General features: G+C 36.6%; 1 protein-coding gene across 2 annotated transcripts; it reads right to left on the minus strand.

Moving 5' to 3' along the window:
• Window positions 1-1,653: 1,653 nt before the first annotated feature.
• Window positions 1,654-22,039, minus strand: mgrn1b (mahogunin, ring finger 1b). 2 transcript variants are annotated; one of them, XM_079834784.1, is made up of 17 exons: window positions 21,455-22,039; window positions 21,069-21,187; window positions 20,077-20,165; window positions 19,820-19,966; window positions 16,273-16,390; window positions 16,018-16,084; window positions 15,680-15,723; window positions 15,534-15,581; window positions 15,356-15,424; window positions 15,100-15,259; window positions 12,840-12,949; window positions 12,539-12,753; window positions 10,101-10,212; window positions 9,967-10,012; window positions 6,773-6,877; window positions 6,489-6,532; window positions 1,655-4,753 (listed from the first exon to the last, which is right to left on the minus strand). In XM_079834784.1, exons 1-16 carry the CDS (start codon window positions 21,540-21,542, stop codon window positions 6,492-6,494), a joined length of 1,578 nt encoding a protein of 525 aa, XP_079690910.1. In that variant the 5' UTR covers window positions 21,543-22,039; the 3' UTR covers window positions 1,655-4,753; window positions 6,489-6,491. The 2 variants fall into 2 exon arrangements, with proteins under 2 accessions (XP_079690909.1, XP_079690910.1); XM_079834783.1 differs by lacking the exon at window positions 6,489-6,532 and having other exon boundaries at window positions 1,654-4,753; window positions 21,455-22,029.
• Window positions 22,040-22,244: the final 205 nt, after the last annotated feature.

Here is a 22,244-nt window from a genome sequence, read left to right on the forward strand (position 1 = left end):
TTACTCTCACTGCATTGTGAACAAGTGTCATAGCAGCCGCCGAGCGAACGTCATAACTTCCTTTTCAACACACTCAGATATATCTTATACGATAAACAGAGTTGCGTTACCTCAAACTCATGACTGGAAAAGAGGAAGTTGCGCCGGCAACCGTGTCATAATAAAAGTCCCGCCAGCGACTATGCCATAATAACAGTCCCGCTCTTCAATCGCTCCTGCGGCCTTGCTCAGCTCCACAACACTCGCTCCTGCTCTGCTTCACTACAGTACTGTTAATAATCGCATCCATGAACATGATTTCTGCCCGAGTCCTATCCTGACTGTTTCCCACCGGCTGTGAGGTGAAGACCACATGTCCCGAGATTCTGCGCTCAAACGTGCCGTCATCAAACTACGCCTTTGTTTTGAATAGGCGACCTCTAGTGGACGGAAAAGTTACATAGTGTAGCTTTAAGTACACTTTGTGAGTATCTGTACTTTTCTTTGAGTAGTATTTTTTCTGGAAACGTATGACTTTTACTTCACTACATTTGAAAGACAAATATTGTACTTTTTACTCCATTACATTTCTATCAAGGCCCTCGAAGTAGAAAGTCGTAGCCGCTTTGAAAGTCAGTGGATGTCACGTTCTTTAAAACGTGATTCGTTTTTTTTTTTTTTTGCAGACAGCCTATCATCACTCTTAATCACTCTTGTAGGATCACATGAAGTTCAATGATTACCAAGTATTTTTTGAACACCAATCAATTGATGGAAAAATAGAAGGTGGCAGTTCCCAGACGCAGTGCGCACAACCATGGTCATACTTAAAAGTTAAAATTCAGAAGAGCAGACGTGGATAAGTCTGAAAAAGTGCGACGACGCGAAAGTGCACGCAGAAAGCTGCCTCTCAGACACCAGACCACAAGTACTGAAGTTTAGCCTATTGAAAACTAAAATCTTATTATAGTCAATTAAAACTAGACTAAAACAATTCAGATGCCTAAAATGTTATTGTCAAAAGACTGACTAAAACTAAATCCAAATTTGCTGTCAAAATGAACACTGGTATGAAGTATGATTGGTCAAATGATTTTTATAGATTTACCCGCCAAGTTGCCATAGCCTTGTGGATAGAGCGCTAACGCATAGGTAACGTTTCGACAATGATGTTAGTTAGCATGCAAAAGCGTAGTTGGGCTAATAATGTTAACTGAAGTCCTTTCAGAAATATGTTTTTACATAATCCTGTCAAATAAACACAATGTAGAAACCTTTCTTTTCTAGTATGATTTTGACTTTGATAAGAGCTTTGTAACTTTTAAGCAAGTATTTAAATGAGTTTAAGATATGCTAGCATGTCAGATGGAGCATGACTGGCTTAAACCACCATGATGGAACAGCGTGCGTTCATACAGCAATGCAACAATAATAAAATAATGCGTTTACTTTTGATACTTACTTACTTTTAAAAGCAAGTACTTCTGTACTTTTACTTAAGTAAAAATCTATCTTTACAACTTACACTTGTAATGGAGTAATATTTAACCAATAGTATTTTTTACTTTTACTCAAGTAATGGAGTTGTGTACTTCGTCCACCTCTGGTTAACTAATGTCGTTCACTAATGAACCTTATTGTAAAGTGTTACCAAAGAACTGCAGGATTCATGATGCTGATGACGCATTTTAATAGGTCCATGTCAATCCATTGCAGTGAAAAGATTGAAAAAAAAACCATATAGGCCGATTTTTATTAAGACTATAGGTTTCAGATAACATTAACATAAGGCATGTGATAACATAGGCCTATAAGAAAAATAAATTTTAAATAAATGTTTCCGAAGGTGGTGTATTTTAGCACATATGGTTGATAGGACTGTTATAGAAAATATTTCCAACACAGTAGAATATTTTTCTAAATTATTTGCCCTGAAGTAGGCTACATATGATTTTCAGAAGTACATGCAACAGTGACATGTACAAGCTATAGCATAGGTGCTCCTGAAATAAGTCAAAAGGCTCTCAAAGGTTAAAATTTTTACATTTAGGATACAGAGCTCATGTGATTTAAATACAACAGTTGTTCCATAATACATTAAGAACACAATGTATGAAATATGAAGTATATTACTTTCATAATGCTTTCAATGCACTTTTCACAAGTGAGGAACAAGAAGGCACAGTGGAATATTTAATTGAAATGGCACATTATCCGAGGAAATAAAATAATATGCATATTCCAGAGCAGTGATAAATCTTACATAAATATCATCATGCAGAGCTTTAAGCAATTGACTCAACACCATTTAAACGTTTGTTAAAAATACACATACAGAGCAGCTTAAGTAGGCTATAAACAGATAAAATATTGATACTGATATCATGAAAAATCATGTTTCGTAGCATTACAAAGTTTATTTGTATTCACGTTCAGTATAAGCAATACGTTACCTACTTAAAATCAATTTAAAATCATCTGCTCTCCAAAAATGGACATTACAAATAAGTAGCCACACATGTAATGCATAAATGTTAAATCAAGGCTAGAGGATACAGCGTTAAAGATAAACAGCACAGCTATGGGCGAAAGCTGTAGCAACACTTGCGTTGTTTTTTAAAGGCACGTGAACCTCTATGCATAATGCTACAAGACACTGCATATCTGCATGTTTGAGGAGAACAATGAGATTTCATGCGTCTGTGACTTGAGCTGTTCTTTCCTTTCTTAGAAACACAAGGTCCAGCTGCGAGGAAATACAACCAACCTGTCAAATATTCACAAAGCTAAAGTAATTAAATAACATCCGAACCGACACATGGAACATGTTGAAGTATTTAAAGATCATATTACAATATTTATAAAGCAAATAAAGAGGTAAATAGTCATCCATCATGGCTTTTTTTTAGTCCTTAAAAATGTAAAGCGCATAAATAGCTGAACAAGCAAGCAAATTTAAAGCACTGTTATTAGACCACAAAATATTGTTGTCATTAAACTGACAAGAAGTCCACCATTTTCAACATTATTTGATCACTATATCACATTTGAATTCATATTCTGAGCTGCTTGTCTTCAGTCAGCACACCAAAAAAATAACATTTAAGCTCTTACTAAACATTTCAAACGCAGTTATATTTCCGCATTATTTACTAGTGAGTTTAATACAATTGTTTATTGTAGTCACTACTTTTAAGCTTAGTCGTACATGAGTTATGTAAATGTGCTTGATCTATTAACCATAAGAGGCTGCTGTATGTCAATGAATGTTATAATATAGTCCAGATCAAAGCTCTATATTAAGCATCACATAAACAAGCACCGACCTTTTTTTTCTCTCAACGTGAAGAACATTAGGGTGAGTTCACACTTGAAGTTCAGTTCACTTGGTCCAGACCAACATTTAGTCCTTAACTGCTTAGCGTTCACATTGGTATTTTAACACCTTCACAACCTGATTGGTCGTCTTTTATGACGTATATACCGTGATGGAACAGTGCTGGGCTAAATGCCCTTGCTGTATGTGCGTAGCCTACATATGGTGGTCTTTTGACCAGCTGAGAACTTATAAAAGAGCTTATAAAATGTGTAAAGAAGTCAAAACCCTCTGTCACACCCAAACGAAGATCTGCTGCGAGGAGACGCCCGTATGATGCCTGTACTGAACCGTGATGGGCAAACTCGGAACTATGACGTGAAAAAAAAACAACAGGTATGCTTAAGAATTGTCCTTTTTAGGGTCGCATCTTGTGACACCATGTCCTGTTTTTGGTTTGTTTAGATGTCCGTGTTGTGTTCATATTTCAGTCGAACTCCACTAGAGTTTGTTTGAGACCCATTTTTTCGGCCTACTTGTTTGCAGCGCACCAGGGTTCGGATGGCAGCGTTCACTTTTTTTTAATTGAACCAATCATGCCAAGTGTGAGCAAACCCTCAAAAGGTTCTTAATGGAACCTCAGATGCCAATTAGGAACCTTTATTTTTAAGTGTTTACACAAATCAGCAGGAATTGCAGGACGACCTTCTTTCTACCAAGGAAAATGATCACCATTTAAATCACCCTCATGTCATTCTAACCCAATATTATGTTGCCATGAAAAGATGGATGGTGAAGCTCCAAAATTTTGATAAGTAGTCCATGAATTTCTTTTTGTAACTGAGGGGAATGTTATTAGATGGTCTTGAGTTTGGTCTCTTTATCACACTATTTATCATATGGCTTCCAAAGACTTGCATATGGCATATAAGTCATACAGACTACTTGATATAAAGTACAGACTAATAATATTTTATTTTACAGTGCTTTTTGGAGCTTATCATGTAGTACAAATCACCATCCACTTTCAAATTAATGGATAAGAGAAGCTTGGACATTCTGCCCAACTTCTCCTTTAGTGAATTATGGAAGAAAGTAAGGCGTAATACATGCAATAATACACGAGGGCGATCACTTTGGGGTGAATTAAGAGCCCTAGATATCAAGCACAACAAAATATGACAGACCACCAGAACAAAAGTCATCAGCCTGTGGACTGAATCTAGAGTCAATCTCATTTAAAGTTGGGTATTGGATTGGGACTGCATCAAACCTCAATGTAGGAACATTAAATGCAAGTTCATGTCGGGCTGTACATAGACAAGGAGGAGATGAGCCTGCGTGGTTAAATATCCAGTTCTTCATAGTCCATGTGAAAATAGCTTGAGGGACCGAGGAGCGGCTGGCTGGAGCAGCAGGTACTCTGAGTGTTCAGACTTTCAGTTGAGCCAGACAATCCTACACAAACGACAGACACTTCAGCTTTAAAAAATGGTACTCTACACCAGTGGTTCTGTACCAGTGGAGTACTGAACACCAACACTGCACATTTTGGATGTCTCTCTTATCTGGTACACCCATCTTGGTTTGAATCAGGTGTTTTTGATTAAGGAGACTTCTAATGTGGCGTTCACACCGGACGCGATTCGCGCGAATAATTCGCGCTAATCGCGCGAAGGTGGACGCGTGTACATTTTGAGTTTACTCGTGCGAATCGCGCGTGACATTCACTGCACAACAGATGCGAATTCGCGTCATGGGCGGGGCTTCCGCCAGCAGCTCGTCTCGTTGAGAAATGGCTGACATGGGCTGTGTTTACATGTCTTTTTTTTTTTGTTCATATCTACTGTTAATGTGTGACAAAACGTAGTTTTAAGACTTTTTCAGTCGATAATGTAGTTGTTTAAAGCTCAAATCTGTGGATTATTTACATAAACAGTGCCTATTTGAACATTTTATCTGCCGTTGTCGGAGCTGTGAGCTCCAGCGGACAGCGCGCTCAGCGCACGTGAAAGCCGGCGAGGGCAACCTTTCCTCGGCCAGTCCTTCTGCCGTCTACCGCTGGCTCTGATGTCTCTGTGGTGTGTCTCGAGCTATAATTCGTCTTGTAACGGCCGATCTTTGGTCTCATGGATCTATAATTTGTTCCCTGGCAAATCGTTTAGGCTGAGGGCAAAGAGAAGTTTCATTACTTTATATTTTTAGGCTATAACTGTATGTTGTAGTTGTAACGTTAGCCTACTAGCACTGACTTTGAATGTTTGACTGCATTGTTTGTTTTATTTCATGTATAGCTTGTTATACATTACTTATACTTTTGTATTATTGATCATACATAAACTTGCATTTAACAAAAAGAGACTGGGTTGTGTTTCATGTCATTTAATGTTATCACAGTGATAATCATATTGTCTGAACCAGATATTAATATACAGATTTTCTCATCATTGTTGTCACTACTAGAGCAAGCTCCTGATTGGTTAACGCGGCGCGAAATATCCGCCAAAGTTCAGATTTTTCAACTTGAGCGTTTCGCGCGATTCGCGCGAATCGCGCGTTCAAAACGCTCAAGTCGCGTCCTTCTCGCCGCCTCAATCGCGCGAATCGCGCCGCAGAATGCCATTTCGCGTCTCTGCATTGACTTAACATGTAAATCACTCGCGCGAATCGCGTCCGGTGTGAACGCACCATAAGGGTACATTTATACGACAACAATGTACTAAATATGGACAACATTGCCAAAACCATCCCTGTTCACACGGTTAGGCCGTAGTTGGCGATGTCACTATGTAAAGAAACACTACACCTATTGACTGAACATTTAAAACCCATGCACTTAACGTTTTCACAAATGTACTTGTAACATGTATTTTGAAAGCCGTTTTTAAAAGTTTGTTTTTTCAGGCCCCCAAAACACATAAAAAGTTTAATTTTTAATTGAAAACGGTGTTGTGTAAACAGCCCCGAAAATGTGCAGAGCTGGGGTACTCCACCACCAGGGTTGGGAACCACTGTTCTACAGTAATATATCTAAATAAAAATCACATTTAACATGCCAAAATGCAAATTGTAATGAGCAACAATCTGATGATCCTGTAAAACTGAGAAACGTTTTGTGCCGCATAGGATTGCATGGCACTGAGAACAAGAACATGAAGGAACAGCTGAGAGAAGAACACAGAAGCCTACATACCAGTTACTCTTCCATACCAATAGAGCAGGAATCAGGACCTAGAGCTGCCCAGAGCAAGACCAGGAGAGAAGACAGGAAGGCGGGGGAAGGAAGTCGAAGAATAAATGGCACACAGGTTAGATAAGCTGAATGACAGAGCCAGAAACTGAGCCTTTGTCAACTCGCAAAAGAGCAAGATTGAACAGTGTTGATCGATGAGTGCACACACACTCGAGGCTATAGCGTTTCTGTAAACCACACACTCAAAGCATGCAGAGTGGGCTCTTGTGACCGGAAGCGCTCACCGGGGAGGGACAGGTCTCCAGGTGCGTCACTTTCAGTTTTGGTTAAGCTGCTGTGCTCGCTGCTACAGTCATCCATGGCCTCTTCATCCAAATTCAGTCCATCCTCTGTATAGATTCACAAATAACAGAAATTAAAGCTCTAATCGCGGAAAAGCCTCTTCTAAATATTCTATGATATTACTGAATACACAATACTAGCAGTTACTGGATTCTTAATCAGTATCTGTTATGTTCGCCCAACATACGCAGCCCTTCAAAAATTTGGGCTCAGTAAGATTTTTTTTTTTTTTTCCCATCTCAAAAGAAATTTTGTGAAAGAACCCACTAAATTGATCAAAAGTGACAGTAAAGACATTTTTATTAGAGGTTGACCAATTTTTCGACTGAGGTTTTGCCGATTAAGCGGCACCAATAACTGATTGCTGGAACAATTCGACTCCCTCTGACTTCAGGGAGAAGTTTTGACATCCCAACATCTATCATTGTACATTAAAAAGGTGAGAAATCAGTCACTTTGAAATCTACTGGAAATAAAATTATAAAAAGAAAGTATGGTATCCCCAAAAATTCCTTTAAAATTTTACCAGTACTCACCGTACTTTAAATACAAAAAATGTAATATGAAAAATATCCAATATTATTATGCAATATGAAGTATGCATATTATGCAATATATAAATTATTTTCAAATAAAAGCATTTTCTTTATAAAAGACCAGATTTGATCTTCAAAAAGCCTTTTTCCAAAAAGGTACATCTTGAAAAAGATGAGGTGTTATATATTCGGAACAATACGGCAATATATTAATATTTATATTAAAAAGTACAGCACATTTTCATGGTCCATCACCTTTTTTGTATTAAATTTCTGCACTATTTTGTGTGTTGTGTTTGTTTTCATCCAGTATAATTTTTTTTTAAACTATCGGTTGATTAATCGGTTATTGGCCAGCATGGTCCAACCTACTGTATTTTGAACAGTAGTGTAAGAGTTTTTGGTACATTTTATTCATCAGCATGTTATTCCAAGTACTTTAAAAAAAAAAAAACGATCATGATTTTACATGGCCAATTCCGATACGATTTTTTTTTTAAAAATTTAAGCAAAAAAAAAGAGAAAAGAATGAGAGTGTACATGAACAAGATGTTTTCATTAGCCAAAAGCCAATTTGGCCGGTTAAATACCAGATAAACAAGTCCGCAATCTGAAATTAACGGGAAATTCAATTGGGTTGAACTTAAATTAAAGGCAACAACTGCATATTCTGCAATCCAAACAACACAATCAACACACATTCAACTATCCAAACAAAGATGTTTCTTAAATCAGCATTTGTTTTTAAATTCAGTGTAAAGAAAAAAAGTGTTTACCAGTAAAATTAAATAAAACCAAAGTATATAAATACTAGGGATGCAACAATACAGTTAGTCCAGGGTTCAATACATACCTCGGTTTTTAACCACGGTTTTCGGTTTGGTTTGGTTCGGTTCTGATGGCTTGTCACAAGTGTTTTTTGCTATTCTATTCTTAGACGACAGGAACAGCAAGAGGTTAAGGAGAAAAAAGCCTATTTTTTATTGTAATACTCTTTCTTTATTTTACTTAAAAGAATTGAAAAACCTTACTTAAACTTAAAACTTTACTGAAAAAAACCTTGTACACATTCCTAGTGTATTGTATAATATAAATATATATAAAGATTTACACTGGCAGCTCAGAGCTGTACAGCACCATTTAAGTATGAAATTTAATGAATAAATGTAAAAATAAAACACTACATAGACTTCACTATAAAATATACATTGATTCTTATTAAAGTTACTGTATTAAAGTGTTTCAGTCAAGAGCAGTGAGGGATTTTCTCTTTGTCTTTTGTTGTTGTATTAACATTAAAGGGATAGTTCACTCAAAAATGAAAATTGTCATAGAGAAATTAATACAGGTTTAGAACAATATTAGAGTGAGTAAATAATGACATAATTTTAGAGGTGAACTGTCCCTTTAAGGACAGCGTGTTCACTACTGCACTGCTGTCAATTTAAGCCGTGCATCTAATATACAGAAACGCCGATTTTACTTTCACTTTAGACATAACCGACTGTGTTTATGTTAACCTTGTGTGTATTTGACAGTATTAGACGCAGTAAGACGACTGCTTAGTCCAGTAATCACGTGTTTGACAGGCGTTTAGTGCGCGCGCTTGGAGAAGCGCATGTTAAAACAGTGCATAAGCATGCGAATGAAGGCTTTAAAACGCATGCAAATAATGAACTTTCGTGATTGTGAATAACTATAGTGTCCCGTGAGTATAACTCTACCACTAACGTGTGATGTGAATGTATGTCGCGTTGTTCAGTATTGGGATGGAGGCAAATGATAGAATTTGTAGAAAAATAATTAATTAAATGCAAAACCGGAAAAAAAAAAAACGCAATTCACAAGCGTATATTGAACCGTGAATGCCGTACCGAACGGTTCAATATTATATTGAGAATTGTGGCATCCCTAATAAATACATTGTTCCAAAATGTTAAATCAAATAATGTTTAAAAACAAAAGATGCTACAGCAGGTGCTTTTTAAATCAAATTAAGTCAATGTAATTTTAAGGTAAAATAAAAATGAACATCCTATACAGAACTGATATTATTTCATTTCAAAAGTGCATGCATGTTCTTCTTTAAAAAAAGAAAAATTTCGGCTTTGTCACAAGTTCATCTGTTTCGTTTCTCATCCAACACGTGAGAAGCTGCGCTGAACAAACGCTCACTGTCTACGTTTGTGCAGGGCGCGGAGAGGTAAGCTCGCGCAGGAAAGCAGCTCTTATTTGTGCGTACAATAAATTCCATTATTTTCTTTGTTATGGCTTGCGCTTTTGCACTATCTCTGCTGTAATTCTGTTTTTGTAGGATTATGGATTTTACCGATGGTTGAGTGAGGGGGGAAGGTTTTGGCTGTTTTGCATTATCAACAGATTTTTGATTCTCATCGTGTTCTTTCAGGTGATGAACTTTCAAATGTCTGATCAATTTTGTTGTACGAAATTGTTTTCCATTATCATCAGTATTTACTGAGAAAAAACCCCTACATTAATTTAAGATATTATTGTAAGACATGAAAAATTGCTTTGAGGCAATAAAGCATGTGTCATTTTCCCATTTCCAATCAGACTGTGATAAGAGTGGAGTTACTCACCATCTTCAGGAGACATTGAATCAGGGCCGTCCTCCCCAGCCGTATCCTGAAAATACACAGACAGTGCAAAACATCAGTAAGGCAAAAACCCATTAGGCAGGCTATATAGATGCTATATGGGTTGTGCTGCTGACCTCAGTGGGGGCGGGACTGCTGGACAGCAGCATGTGAGCTTGTGCATCAGACATCTCAGACAGTTTTTCCTCATCCTCCTCCTGAATGGGTGACGATGGAGAGCGTAGAGTGCTGCAAACACGCAAACTGTCAAGACTAGGGATGTGCACAGGTAACACACCAACTAGTCTATTGCACAAATAATATTTGATATTTGTACATTAGTGTAGGGAACAATGAAACATATTTCCCATTTCTCACCTAAATCCATTACTGAATGCACTAGGTGGCGCTGTGGATGCATGAAGGTGGTGTGATTTAAGTACGGAAATGTTGATATTCTCACTGGTATATTTGGTTGCGGTTAGTCATGTCCCACAGGACGAGGATCTGCTTGTATGGTGGAAAGTACCAGCCAGAGTTCTCAAAATATATGGACAGTTGAAGCGGTGTTTGTGTCTCTGTAATCTTTGTGCCATCAGAGCATATATAGTGCTGCTAATCGATAAAACTAATTAAAATAAAAACTAATTAATTAATAATTTTACTCTTTTACTAAGTACTACGAATGAATGCCAATATCACCGATAATGATACTGTTACTGATGTCTCTATTAAATTGATTTTTCCTCAATTTCTAGGGATGAAATTAGTAATTACAGCCATTCAACATTACAGTTACAGTATAATTGAAAGCCATTATTTTGAACATTTCATAGGCTTAGAAATATTACATATAAACTTTTAATTTAAGTGAACCTAAAACAATTTTCACATAAAAAGATAATAATAAATTTGAAATTCAGCTGTGCCTTCAAAGTCACCATGAAATCCAAATGGACAATTGTTTTTATGTAATATCACCTTATTATAATTATTTTATCCATGCATTTTTTTTTAAATTAATGTGCCCTTGTAATCTTTTATCAAACTAACATTTTCCCAAAGCCTTTTCTCTGTTGTCCCTGATGGTGGGACAACCTGTCACTCAACTCACATAAGATCGACCAATAGCTAACCACAACCATCCAATCAAATGCCCATGGACAAAATCAAGTCCTGACATATTTTTTGTTTTTGTTTTAGAAGCCGTTTCACTCAGATATACGTCACATCAGGGAAGAAAACACTATCACAACTTCTGTTTCATGCCAACTTTAATATAGTGTGTTGTAAACAGTGAATATATAGTGGTAAAGTGATGTTTCGTTCTCTATGAAAATCAGTTCTCTGTTCGAATGAGGGCTGTCAGTTCATATTTCCCCACTAAGTTAATTCTCTCACAATAAGTAAGAAATGTACTTGTTAAATAAGGTGTCTACATTTCCATGATCACACACTAAACAATGGTAGGAATGGAAAAATGGAAAAAAAAAAGCTGTGTCAAGTAATCATCTTCTCCATCTTCTTCGAACTCTCAACTAAATTATTGGAAATCTCTAAAACAGGAAGCTGGAACAAGTCAACGCACGCATGCTTCCTGAGACACCAATATGTTCCTAATTGCAGCAATGTCAACAGGATGCATTGAAAAGGGGTGCTCATGACGGGGTCATTTTTCTGATGCATGGAAAAGAGAAGCTCATGACCTCTCGCTGTGACACATAGACTGGCTTAAGGAGGAAGTTCCACTCTTGACTGGCCGTTAGCCAGCCATTATTACACGGTCACAAGATCGCAGTGATGAGCAGCATAAATTAAAAATGGGTCACTTGAGATGAGCCAAAAGCAAGGTTACAGATGCCATGAAATTGACAAGTGCCGTTTCCTGTGTTCATGCGTTTCCAGTTTCAGTCTCTTTCTAGAGAGCATCTGATTAGACAAAAATCTGTACGGCGCATGATCATTTTAAGTGGTCTATAAAAATGCAAATGTGTAAATGTAGTGAAACTTGACTCGGATGTTCACATAAATATACACTATTAAAAAGGTGACAAGCTTCTCTCTCTTTTTTTTTTTTTGAAAGAGCTACTTTTACGCAGCAAGGGTGCATTCAATTGATCAAATGTGAAAGAAATCTCTTGTAATAATGTAAAAGTCTTTCCTATTTCAAATAAATGCTGAATTTTCTCTTCATTAAAGACAAAAATGTATGATGTTTCCACAAAAATATGAAGCAGCACAACTGTTTTCAACATTGATAAAAATAAGAAATGTTTCATGAACAGCAAATCATATTAAAAAGATTTCTGAAGGATCATGTGACACTGAAGACTAGAGTAATGATGCTGAAAATTCAGCTTTGCACAGGAATAAATTACATTTTAACAATAGAAAAGTTATTTTAAATTGTAACTATTTCATAATATTACTTTTTTTTACTGTATTTTTGATCAAATAAATGCTGGGTTGGTGAATCTTTTGAACGGTAGTGTACATATCCAAAGACAAATATATGGTATTTTAAAGTTATTGCCTGATCCTGATATAAACCACAGATGCAGCGGGTCGGATTTACCTGTCTGGTGATTTGCTGACTTTGCTCTTCTGTCCGGCACTATCTCCAGAGTGGTCAGGTGAACTGAGCTGCCGGCTCTCTCCACTTAGGCTCCCAGAAAAGTTAATCTCATCGTACAGAGGCGCAGATGGAATGCCGGGGGACACGGCACCAAGACCGTTCAAAGCCTCCAGCAGGGAGATGGGCTCAAAGCCAGGGGGAACGGAGTCTGAGCTCTGAGAGAAGGGACAAAACAATGAGGATGAGAGAGTGACGCCATGTTGTCTTGTAAAGAGACAACACAGATACACATGTGACATACTGAGTGCTCATCATGATCCATGCTCTGCGCCAGCACTGGGCTGAAGGAAACAGGAGAAAGCGCTCCAGGCTTCTTTCTTACAGCTCGGATCTGAAGAAGAGCTCGAAACGCTGGAGACAGAAAAAAAAGTCACTTCAAAGTCTCAAAAGTATATGAAACTTCACATCTATGTAGGCATTCTGGGCTGGTATGCCAATGATAAACAACGGCAATGTAGAAAATGATTTGTTGGTGTAATAAAGTATCCTGGTTCAATGAAACCAAATATTTGAATCAAACATACTAATTTTTCAATTAACTCAAAATTTGAAGGAAACCGGTTACATTACACTGCCCCTTTTATGCTTTTTCGAATATTTCCTTTCATGAAGTGTGTAATATAGCCGTTTCTAAACGCAAAAGGTCTGCAAAGTTTTAAAGATCAAAGGGCACGATAAATTGCCTCCTAAAATAAATAATTTATTTTGAAACTGCTGAAAATGACTCATCAGTAAATCCAGTCTCACTTCCTGTAACAAACCTACGCAACAATGTAAAACATTTGTATAATGCTGCCTATGGTCTTCATGTATGGTCTGTCTACTTCAGTTTGTTGTTGTCGACATGTTGAGGAGACGCTGTTTACTGAGCTGCGAATCCACAGGATTCTGGAATTAATGTGGAAAAACCGAAGCCATCGTTACTGTTCGTATCAATGTCTAGCGCTGTAGAAGCTTCCCAAGCTGAAATTTAGATATAGTAGTAGGTGTTTCATTTCCGAACACACTGGGCCGTCTGGCCAAGCAGTGGGAAAGGAGGGGTTAAAAGAGACTGAATCTTTGAACATATCATTTTCAGACTCTTTGAGAAATAGACCAATTTACTGTTTGTAAACATACAGGATTGTTCGATTTAAAAAGATTATAGATTATTTATAGATATATCTTTATAGAGGACTAATTACAGATTATTAGATGTTATATTCAAAATGTTGTCGGCATATTACAATAGTTTGTCACCCAGTGATAGGGCTGTGCGTGACAACCGCACCACCTGTGATGATCGGCCAAAACACTTTTTTTCAAGATTCAAGATTCAAGAGTTTTATTTGTCACATACACAGTTATATACACAATATACAACTGGCAGTGAAATGTAAACAGGTCCGCTCCATGGACAGTGCAAATAACACTTTTGTATGTGAATGCTGTTTTACGTGAATATTATGACACGAGTGAAGCACAAAAATGTATTTCCAAAATAAATATTAGGTTCGCAATGAAATGGAAACATTATATTCATGCCGAACAAGAGAGTAGGCTGTGAGGTGAGCCAAATTTAAGCTTTGCCTACGTTTTGCGATTTATTTTCCAAAATCTTCATTTACGTCTCTCACAGGGGATTATACACGTTTCTTCCTTGTTTGCATTTAGGAGTTCGCATAATTTACTGTGGTAAAGTAGAAAACAGTGCTGACATTTTGCTTCAAACTATTTAACACAGTTTGTGCTTGTTATTAAACTTAAGGTGTGTCAAGTTTATGTGTATAGTGCATTTCATACATGCCGGATATTTTTAGTTTCGCTTTCTCTCACAGCGCATAATAAAACAAAGCCAAAAGTTCTTGACCCTGCAGAAGATAAATTCGCTGTTCACAACTTTTACTACAATTATCAGTTTTGGTACACCAGGAGAAAACATGAAGATATTAGAAAAACGATGCTCTCTTTCCTGCTCGTGTAGGCTACATCCCTTTCAGAGCAAAGCGGCATATGAGCACCTCTGTGGGGAAATATAAAACCAATATATTAACTAATATTTAACCATTATTTACTGATGTTTATTTAAATGTTTTACAGGCTGTAGTATTGTTTCACTGACGGAAAATGTAGGCTATATATATATATATATATATATATATATATATATATATATATATATATATATATATAAATCATTCAACTGTTGTTATATGTATAGCCTAAAGCACGATTTAAAGCAATGTGTTTTATACATTATAACACATTCCAGAATGTCTTTTGCAACCGACATGCGCAGTTGAACCTGCGTGACGTCAGTGTGGCGTAGGCTGTAAATTGGTCTATTAGGTGAAGGCTATGTTTAGTATAAGAACATTAAAGTGTTTTTTTTATCTTGGATGCATGAAAACCTATTGTAGGAGAAAATTAGGAACCTTTAAAATAGCATAGTAGGAGCATTGTAACTTAAACCAACAAATGTTTTTTTACAGTGTGTGGGACTGTTAACAGCCGTTACATACGTAGTCGGCAGATCGGGCAATTGTTGGCCTGGTAGCGTAGCGTATCAGCGCAGGAGTTACACAGACACAAGTGCCTACAGGGTAAAATCAGAGTGTCTCGCAGATCCGACAGACACACCACACACTCATTGCTGTTGTCACTGTTTTCATCGTCAGATGGCTGGGGATAAAAATCACAATGAGATTTTATATAAGATAATAATATAGTGCATATTTCTATACAGATAAACAGAAACAGCAACAATCATCTTATCACCTTTGTCTCTTGATTGTTCTTGTTCTCAATTCCATAAATCTCCTGTAACAAGTAACTAACACGATCCACCTGTAGTGTAAATGCAAATATTTTGGGGGGAAAGGCATTATAAACATAACCTTCTATATTTTGTACTCAATGTTAAAAACAGGACAAGGCGTAAATCCTTAGGACTCACTATTTGTTTCTGCTTCAAAGGTTTCACTGAGAAACTGCCATCGACATGCTGTAAATAAAACAATAAAAAAAAAAACTCTCAGAAATACACAACCACTACAAATAACCACTTCAGAAATGATGAATATGACATAAATTTTAGCTCACTCTTTCAAATGCTGCCAACAGTACATGTGCATGTCCCAAACAATCTGGAAATAGACAATTACCATTAAAAATGCAGATTCATGACAGCACTAAACACACACACACTGGTTGGTTGCTTGATTTGTTTTTAAGGATATTTTGGGAACACAAAGCTCTATAGGCACAACCTGATAAAGCGTAGCGCAATTAAATCACATCTCTTCCATGTTCAGCTTTTTGGTCAGCTAATATCAGCAGTGTAGTGTCTCAAGAGATTTTGATGGCCATTTCTGATTTGACAAGTTGTTAGAGCAAATCCTTGAATCTTTTACACTCTTCAACTATAATGATCAACATACCATCTCCTTCATCAACCACAGCCTGAATCACCATGGGAAAAACACCTCTGTCCAAATCAAAGTTGAGCTAAAAATAAAATAAAATAAAGTCAGGTCAAATAATTTACATTCAGTCAGTCAGTCACTTTCATTTTATTGGATTTGCATGATGTGCAAACTAATAATGCAAAGAGGTAAAATCATTATCTCAGAAGCCAGTGTGAATTTGACCATCAGAGGAGACGGACAGCACTAAACTAGACTGATGGTACTTACATCTTCTTCCTTCCATTCAGAGAAATCAATCTTGAAGGCTGGCAGGGTAAACTGCTGGTTAACCCCTCTTTTATAATATACAGTTTCAGAGACCAATGCAGGGGTTTTTGGGGTGTATCTTAAATATATAAAAAAATATATATACTGTTAGTGGAAAAAAAAAAAAAAATCATACCAACAACATACTTTTCAGAGAGTTTTCATGTAAATTAAATTACATCATTTATAGAGGTTTTTCACATTTAAATGCATTTTCTCTGTTGTTCAGTTAGCTCCAGTGATTGATTGCAATTACTTAGCTTTGAAAAATGAAACTCAAAAAAAAAAAAAAAACAGAAAAGACAAGTGTACTGAGGAATTACTCAAAAGCCATTCACCAACCATTATTTATTCACCCAAAACTCTAACAGTTCAAAATCTTTATAAAGAGATCAAATAAGTCAAGCAGGTACAGTTGAGCATCTGTTTACCATATCTGAGTGCTTTATGCATGTTCTCTGATCTATTTTTATATGTGAACAACAGCCTAAATGTAATCTGTTAATCATACAAAGTCAGCGTCTCTTCAGAAGACTTGGATTAAATGCTCAATTCATGTGAATTTATTTTATGATCTCTTTATGAATGTTTTGAACTGTTAATGGAGGGACAGAAAACTCTGAGATTTCATTAAAAATATCTTCATTTGTGTTTTGAAAATGAACAAAAGTCTTACGGGTTTGGAATTACTTGATGGTAATTTTAATTTTTTGGATGAACTGTCCATTTAACACAATTAATAACAAATAACATGAGCTTTAATATTGCATAATAATTTGAACACTGATATAGTTTCCCAAAAAATGCCATTACAGTTTATTAATACGAAAACACTGATTTACATGGATAATGGGAACTTTCACATTTGATTAAGCTCTATTTTCTAAATGCATGTTATAGATCTTATTGTAAACAATTCATCTGTGCATAAAATATTTTTTTTGACCTTGTAATGTTTAATTAGGGCTGGGCGATATGGCCTTAAAAAAAAAATCTGATTTACGATTTAAATCGATTTTTTTCTCTCCTACTTAAAATCAATCTGCAGATGACAAAGAAATTGTTCAAAACAAGTTAACTTTATTTTGTTTTGGTAAAATATTTGCGGCTTGGTAGCACATACCTGGAGGAGTCCAAAACTTTCAATATGCGAATAAACTAGTCAAAGGTTTATGAATTTATATGCAGAAACTATATAAAATTAACTTATTAACATGCAAAAAAATTATAGGAAATTTCTTTAATATTTTGCTCTTATTAAATATAGGTTACCTTTGTTCTTTTATAGTATCACACTGAACTGACCGACAGCTTCAGTGATAATTAAAGGAGCTCTTTACTACTGGGTAATTTAGTCACAATTTGAAGAAAAGTTTTGTTTTTCATTAGATTTTGTGACTTCCTACTTTTGTCCATATGTTAGGGAGTGGAAATGTCTAAAAATTAGGGCTGTGAATCTTTGGGTAGGAAGCGAATCGATTCGATTCACGATTCACAATTCATAGGTTTTCGACTCGATTCAAGAACGATTTTTGACAATTTAGAACGATTCGATTCGAGACGATTCACATTAAAATTCGATGCGATTCGATTAATTCGATTCGATTATGCTTCTTTCTTTTTTTATATGCATTCATAGGATTATTAAAATGCTTCCCCTAATGTGTCTTAGTCAGGGTGTGAATTGCACAGCGGCCTTCAGAGGTCAGAGAGTGGGCAAAAAAAACGGTAACACTTTACAATAAGGTTCATTAACATTAGTTAACTACATTAGTTAACATGAACTAATAATGACCTGCACTTATAAAGCATTTATTTTGCCTTTGTTAATGTTAATTTCAACATTTACTAATGCATTATTAAAATCTTGTTAACATTAGTTAATGCACCGTGAACTTACATGAACAAACCATGAACAGCTGGATTTTTATTAACTAACATAAACAAATATAAACTAATGCTGAACAGAGGTTTTGCAAAATAAAACATAATACCAGGTTAGTTGGTTAGGTCATGTTAACTAATGCATTAACTAATGTTAACTAATACATCCTTACTGTAAAGTGTTATCAAAACAAAAAAAAACTTTAGTCCATTGTTAATGTTAGTTCATATTACTTTATTGTTTTATTATTATAACACACTTTACTTCCCATATAAAATGGCATTTGTAGAAATTAACATAAGCCAGAATTTAAAAAGTAAAGTAAGTTAATGCTAACTATTGTGTAGGATAATGTTAATGGCTACACAACCTTATTAAAGTGTTCCTGGCATTAAACACACAATGCTGCATGGAGAGACTCATATCATGCACTTTTCCAACTAATCCAAAACTAACTTTTCTTCACAGAATAGAAAGAAAACCCCTCTTTTATCTCTTTATACGGGTCATTTTCCTTATGATGATTCTGAAAGAAAACGCGCCGGTGTCTACTGCTGCTATAGTAACAGATGTAACTTTAATGCGCATCTGATTGATATATAAACCGCACGCTCTTATTTCAGTGTTGATAATGTTGTAGTTACATTAGCAGTTTCCTTCGTATATACAGTTAAACGACATTAAGTTAAATTTCATGCATCATTCATCAGAACTGTGCGTATACATTTTAGACACTTCCGGACATGATTATTGATTATTTGTTTATCAATCTCAAAAGGTTGTACCCAAGATGAATAATGACAACATTTAAAAAAATGTTTTAAAAAAAACATTCAACCATTTCTTCCACAATATCATGTGGTGTTACTACATTAAATCCATGGTGAATGTTGGTGATTTGTAACTGAAACTTCAATGGCTTTCCCTGGTCTCCACGTCAGCTCTGTTTGATCTGATATCTCTGGTTTATAACAGAGAATTCTGTGCCGAACGCTTCCACTAGATCTGGCGGTAGCAATGTTATTAATTCTGTGGTGAATTCAAACTCTCTCTCACTGGATCTCCCAGCTCTGTGTATCGGTGTCACGAGATCAGCCCGTGTATGAGCTTGTGCTGATAAACAGTCCACACAGCGCAGCTCAAACGAGTAGAGCGGTTCTGTTCACACTTTGCAGCGGGGTATTGTTTGTTCTGCGACGCTGTTAAGATGACACAGTCCATGTTGTTTGTGTATCTCTATGGCAAATGCGCAAGGGGGAGGGCTGAGCCCTTTCGGAACTATGGGAGCCCAGAGGGGAGCGTCGGCGGATGTTAAAGAGAAAACCGATTTTTATTCAAACAAGCCAACGTAAACTACACATTTGAGTTAATCGATAAAATCAATTTATCACCCAGCCCTATGTTTAATCAAACATTATTCTGTTGTTTCGGACTTCTCTCTGGTGACGTATGCAGGACTTCTCCAATCATTTAGTCTGATAAACTCCACCCCTGCAAACTTTACTTTTGCAAGCAACAGCCACTCGGATATACAGTACGTCACAATACATAAGAAATGATCTGTGACTACTTCAGTTTCATCGCGACTTTAAACATTTGTAATTGTACAAGTGAAGTCCTTACATTGCCATCCCATTGGTGAACTCCTCAAAAGCCTGGCAGTAGATGGTGATGGCCACTCGTGCATCTGAGTCAAAGGTGAACTCCACTCCATATAAGGATCTTGGTTTTACTCCTTCATCAGTAGGAGTATCAGCATCATCTTTATACCTATAAAATCACACACATTTACATAATCAAGCACATGCATCCTTAACAGAATAAAAACCACTACATGCAGAACCAACTGAGATCATTTGTTCTCAATGATATACGAGTACCTGACCAATCGTAATGAGTCTTTTCTGATGTTGACAAGACTTCTCAAGGTCTTGACTGGCTCATGAGGTGCTGGAGTAACATAGGGAAACTGTGGCAGGTACCAAAAAATTAAGAAAGAAATGTCATATTAATAATTAATTAACATAATTAATATTGTATTAATACTAGTGGTGGGCCGTTATCGGCGTTAACGTGAGACTCTTATCGGGAGATAAAACAATATTGCTGTTAATCTATACTCAAAGTTGGGTTGGGAGCTGGGTCTATACTACGCCAGCTATGATGACTTTCGAGTTGACACCCACCCGCCTCCTCTCATTCAGTCCGTTTTAACCCTCTGAACATGGCGAACTGGATGTTTCCTCATGACAGCGTGTTGGTATTGGTGTGACCGGTCTGAATTTCGCGCTGGGTTGCACATAACGTTAATTCTACTAATTCCCGTAGATTTCACGCTCTCATCTGAAGCGCACACACACATACCATAATAAAGCCGCCTCTGACATACAAGTGCAAAAATGAGCTCCTTTTTCCAGCTTATTAATGGTCAAATACACTCAAAAATGTCTCAATGCCCATCTTGGTGAGTTTTAACGTAAACACAGTCGCAACCAGCTCACAGGAACAGTGTTTGGGATCCATGCGTGCGTCAGGTCTTAAAGGGACAGATGGTATTTATTATTCAAACTACAAAAAGAAAAACGATCACTTACAAGCACACATATTCTGAATGCCTTCGGCAGAATTCAAATGAGCCATTTTAATCTAGATTAATTCCAAGATTACAGTGAGATTAATCTAGATTTTAAAAATTAATCTATGCCCACCACTAATTAATACATGTATTAGATGCTTTAATCCAAGGCCAGTTACAACAAAAAAGGATGTATTCAAAGAACATCAGAAGCACTGCAAAACAAAGCAGACAGCACAATCATAACACATTTAATATTCAGCTAACAGATGCTCTCAAGGATTGCTTTCTCTGTACCTGAACTGGGCGGTTACCAAGAAAGTTGAGATCCATGTTCTCCCCGAAAAGGTAACCCTCTGGATGAGGGGTGTCAAACTTCTCTCCTCCCATGAAAAAGTGGCTGGCAAAATAGTTTCCTTGGGAAAAGAAAATAGTTATTATTAGCCAAACTATAAGTAAACATTTATAGTTGTCAAAAATGTGACAATTTATAGTCAGTTGTCATTTTGGCCAGTACTGATCTGTCTCAGATGGATTTTTGACTACATAATTTAAATGGGTTGTTGACAGTAATGAATTGGCTAACTTATTAGACGAATATTTAAGAACTCGAGATATCAATCCATCAGAGAAAAGTGCTTACAAGACAAGAGCAGATAAAAGCCACCTTGTATCAACCTTACCTGATTTAGGAGGATATCTGTAGGCAGAATTCGCCTGGATGTCGATGTCCTCAACACCAGCGATTCTTCGACTAAGAATTGAACCCATTTCTCCAACAACAAATGAACAGCTGTCACGGTATAAGTTAACACAACAGTAACACGACTGTTATAGTCAGCTAACCAGCTAGCCGCGTAATAACAGCAACCGCTCCGAACCGACCGAAGTGTTTAAATTAACATGACATGAGTTTGATAGACATTTCTTCTCTTCAGATCAGAAGGGTCTCGCACGGTCGTATTATGTGATGTTCAGTTCAGTCAGCTGGATCAGTCTTGACACTTGGCTAACAGACTAGCAAGCCAGCGCCTAACGTTAGCTAGTTAGTTCGTCTGTCACGAATAAAAAACCCAGTAAAACAAGACGTGAACGGGTACGTCAACACACGAAAGTAAATTCTGATAGGCAAGGTAAAAAAAACTCGCGGACAATTGTATCGTTTGGTGCTTTCTCTGAATGATAATAGCAGTTTCGTCGTGTAAACACAACACAAGGAAATCGTTGTTGCGAGACGACCCCGCGAGGGTTGTAGCATATCGCCACGTGATTGGCTGAGCTTTTCACGAGAAATGTATGCTCGTCCAATCACAAGCTGAGCTGATCATGAGAAGTCTGTTTTCATCTGAGACAACCACAAGCTTTGTTATTTTACTCTGACATAGAAGGCGATAATATTTTGCTAACGTAAAAGAACTAATATAATATGACATATCTATAAAAATACATACATTTTTATATAAATAAAAAAAT

This window comes from Gobio gobio (genome assembly GCF_949357685.1).
Source record: "Gobio gobio genome assembly, chromosome: 1".
Taxonomy (NCBI): Eukaryota; Metazoa; Chordata; class Actinopteri; order Cypriniformes; family Gobionidae; genus Gobio; species Gobio gobio.

Coding starts and splice junctions, on each gene's coding strand:
- mgrn1b (XM_079834783.1), bottom strand. CDS start 21,542: ATGGGTTCAATTCTTAGTCGAAGAATCGCTGGTGTTGAGGACATCGAC. Junction 21,188..21,454: donor CAGATATCCTCCTAAATCAG/GTAAGGTTGATA, acceptor TCTTTTCCCAAG/GAAACTATTTTGCCAGCCAC. Junction 19,967..20,076: donor GACTCATTACGATTGGTCAG/GTACTCGTATAT, acceptor GTGATTTTATAG/GTATAAAGATGATGCTGATA.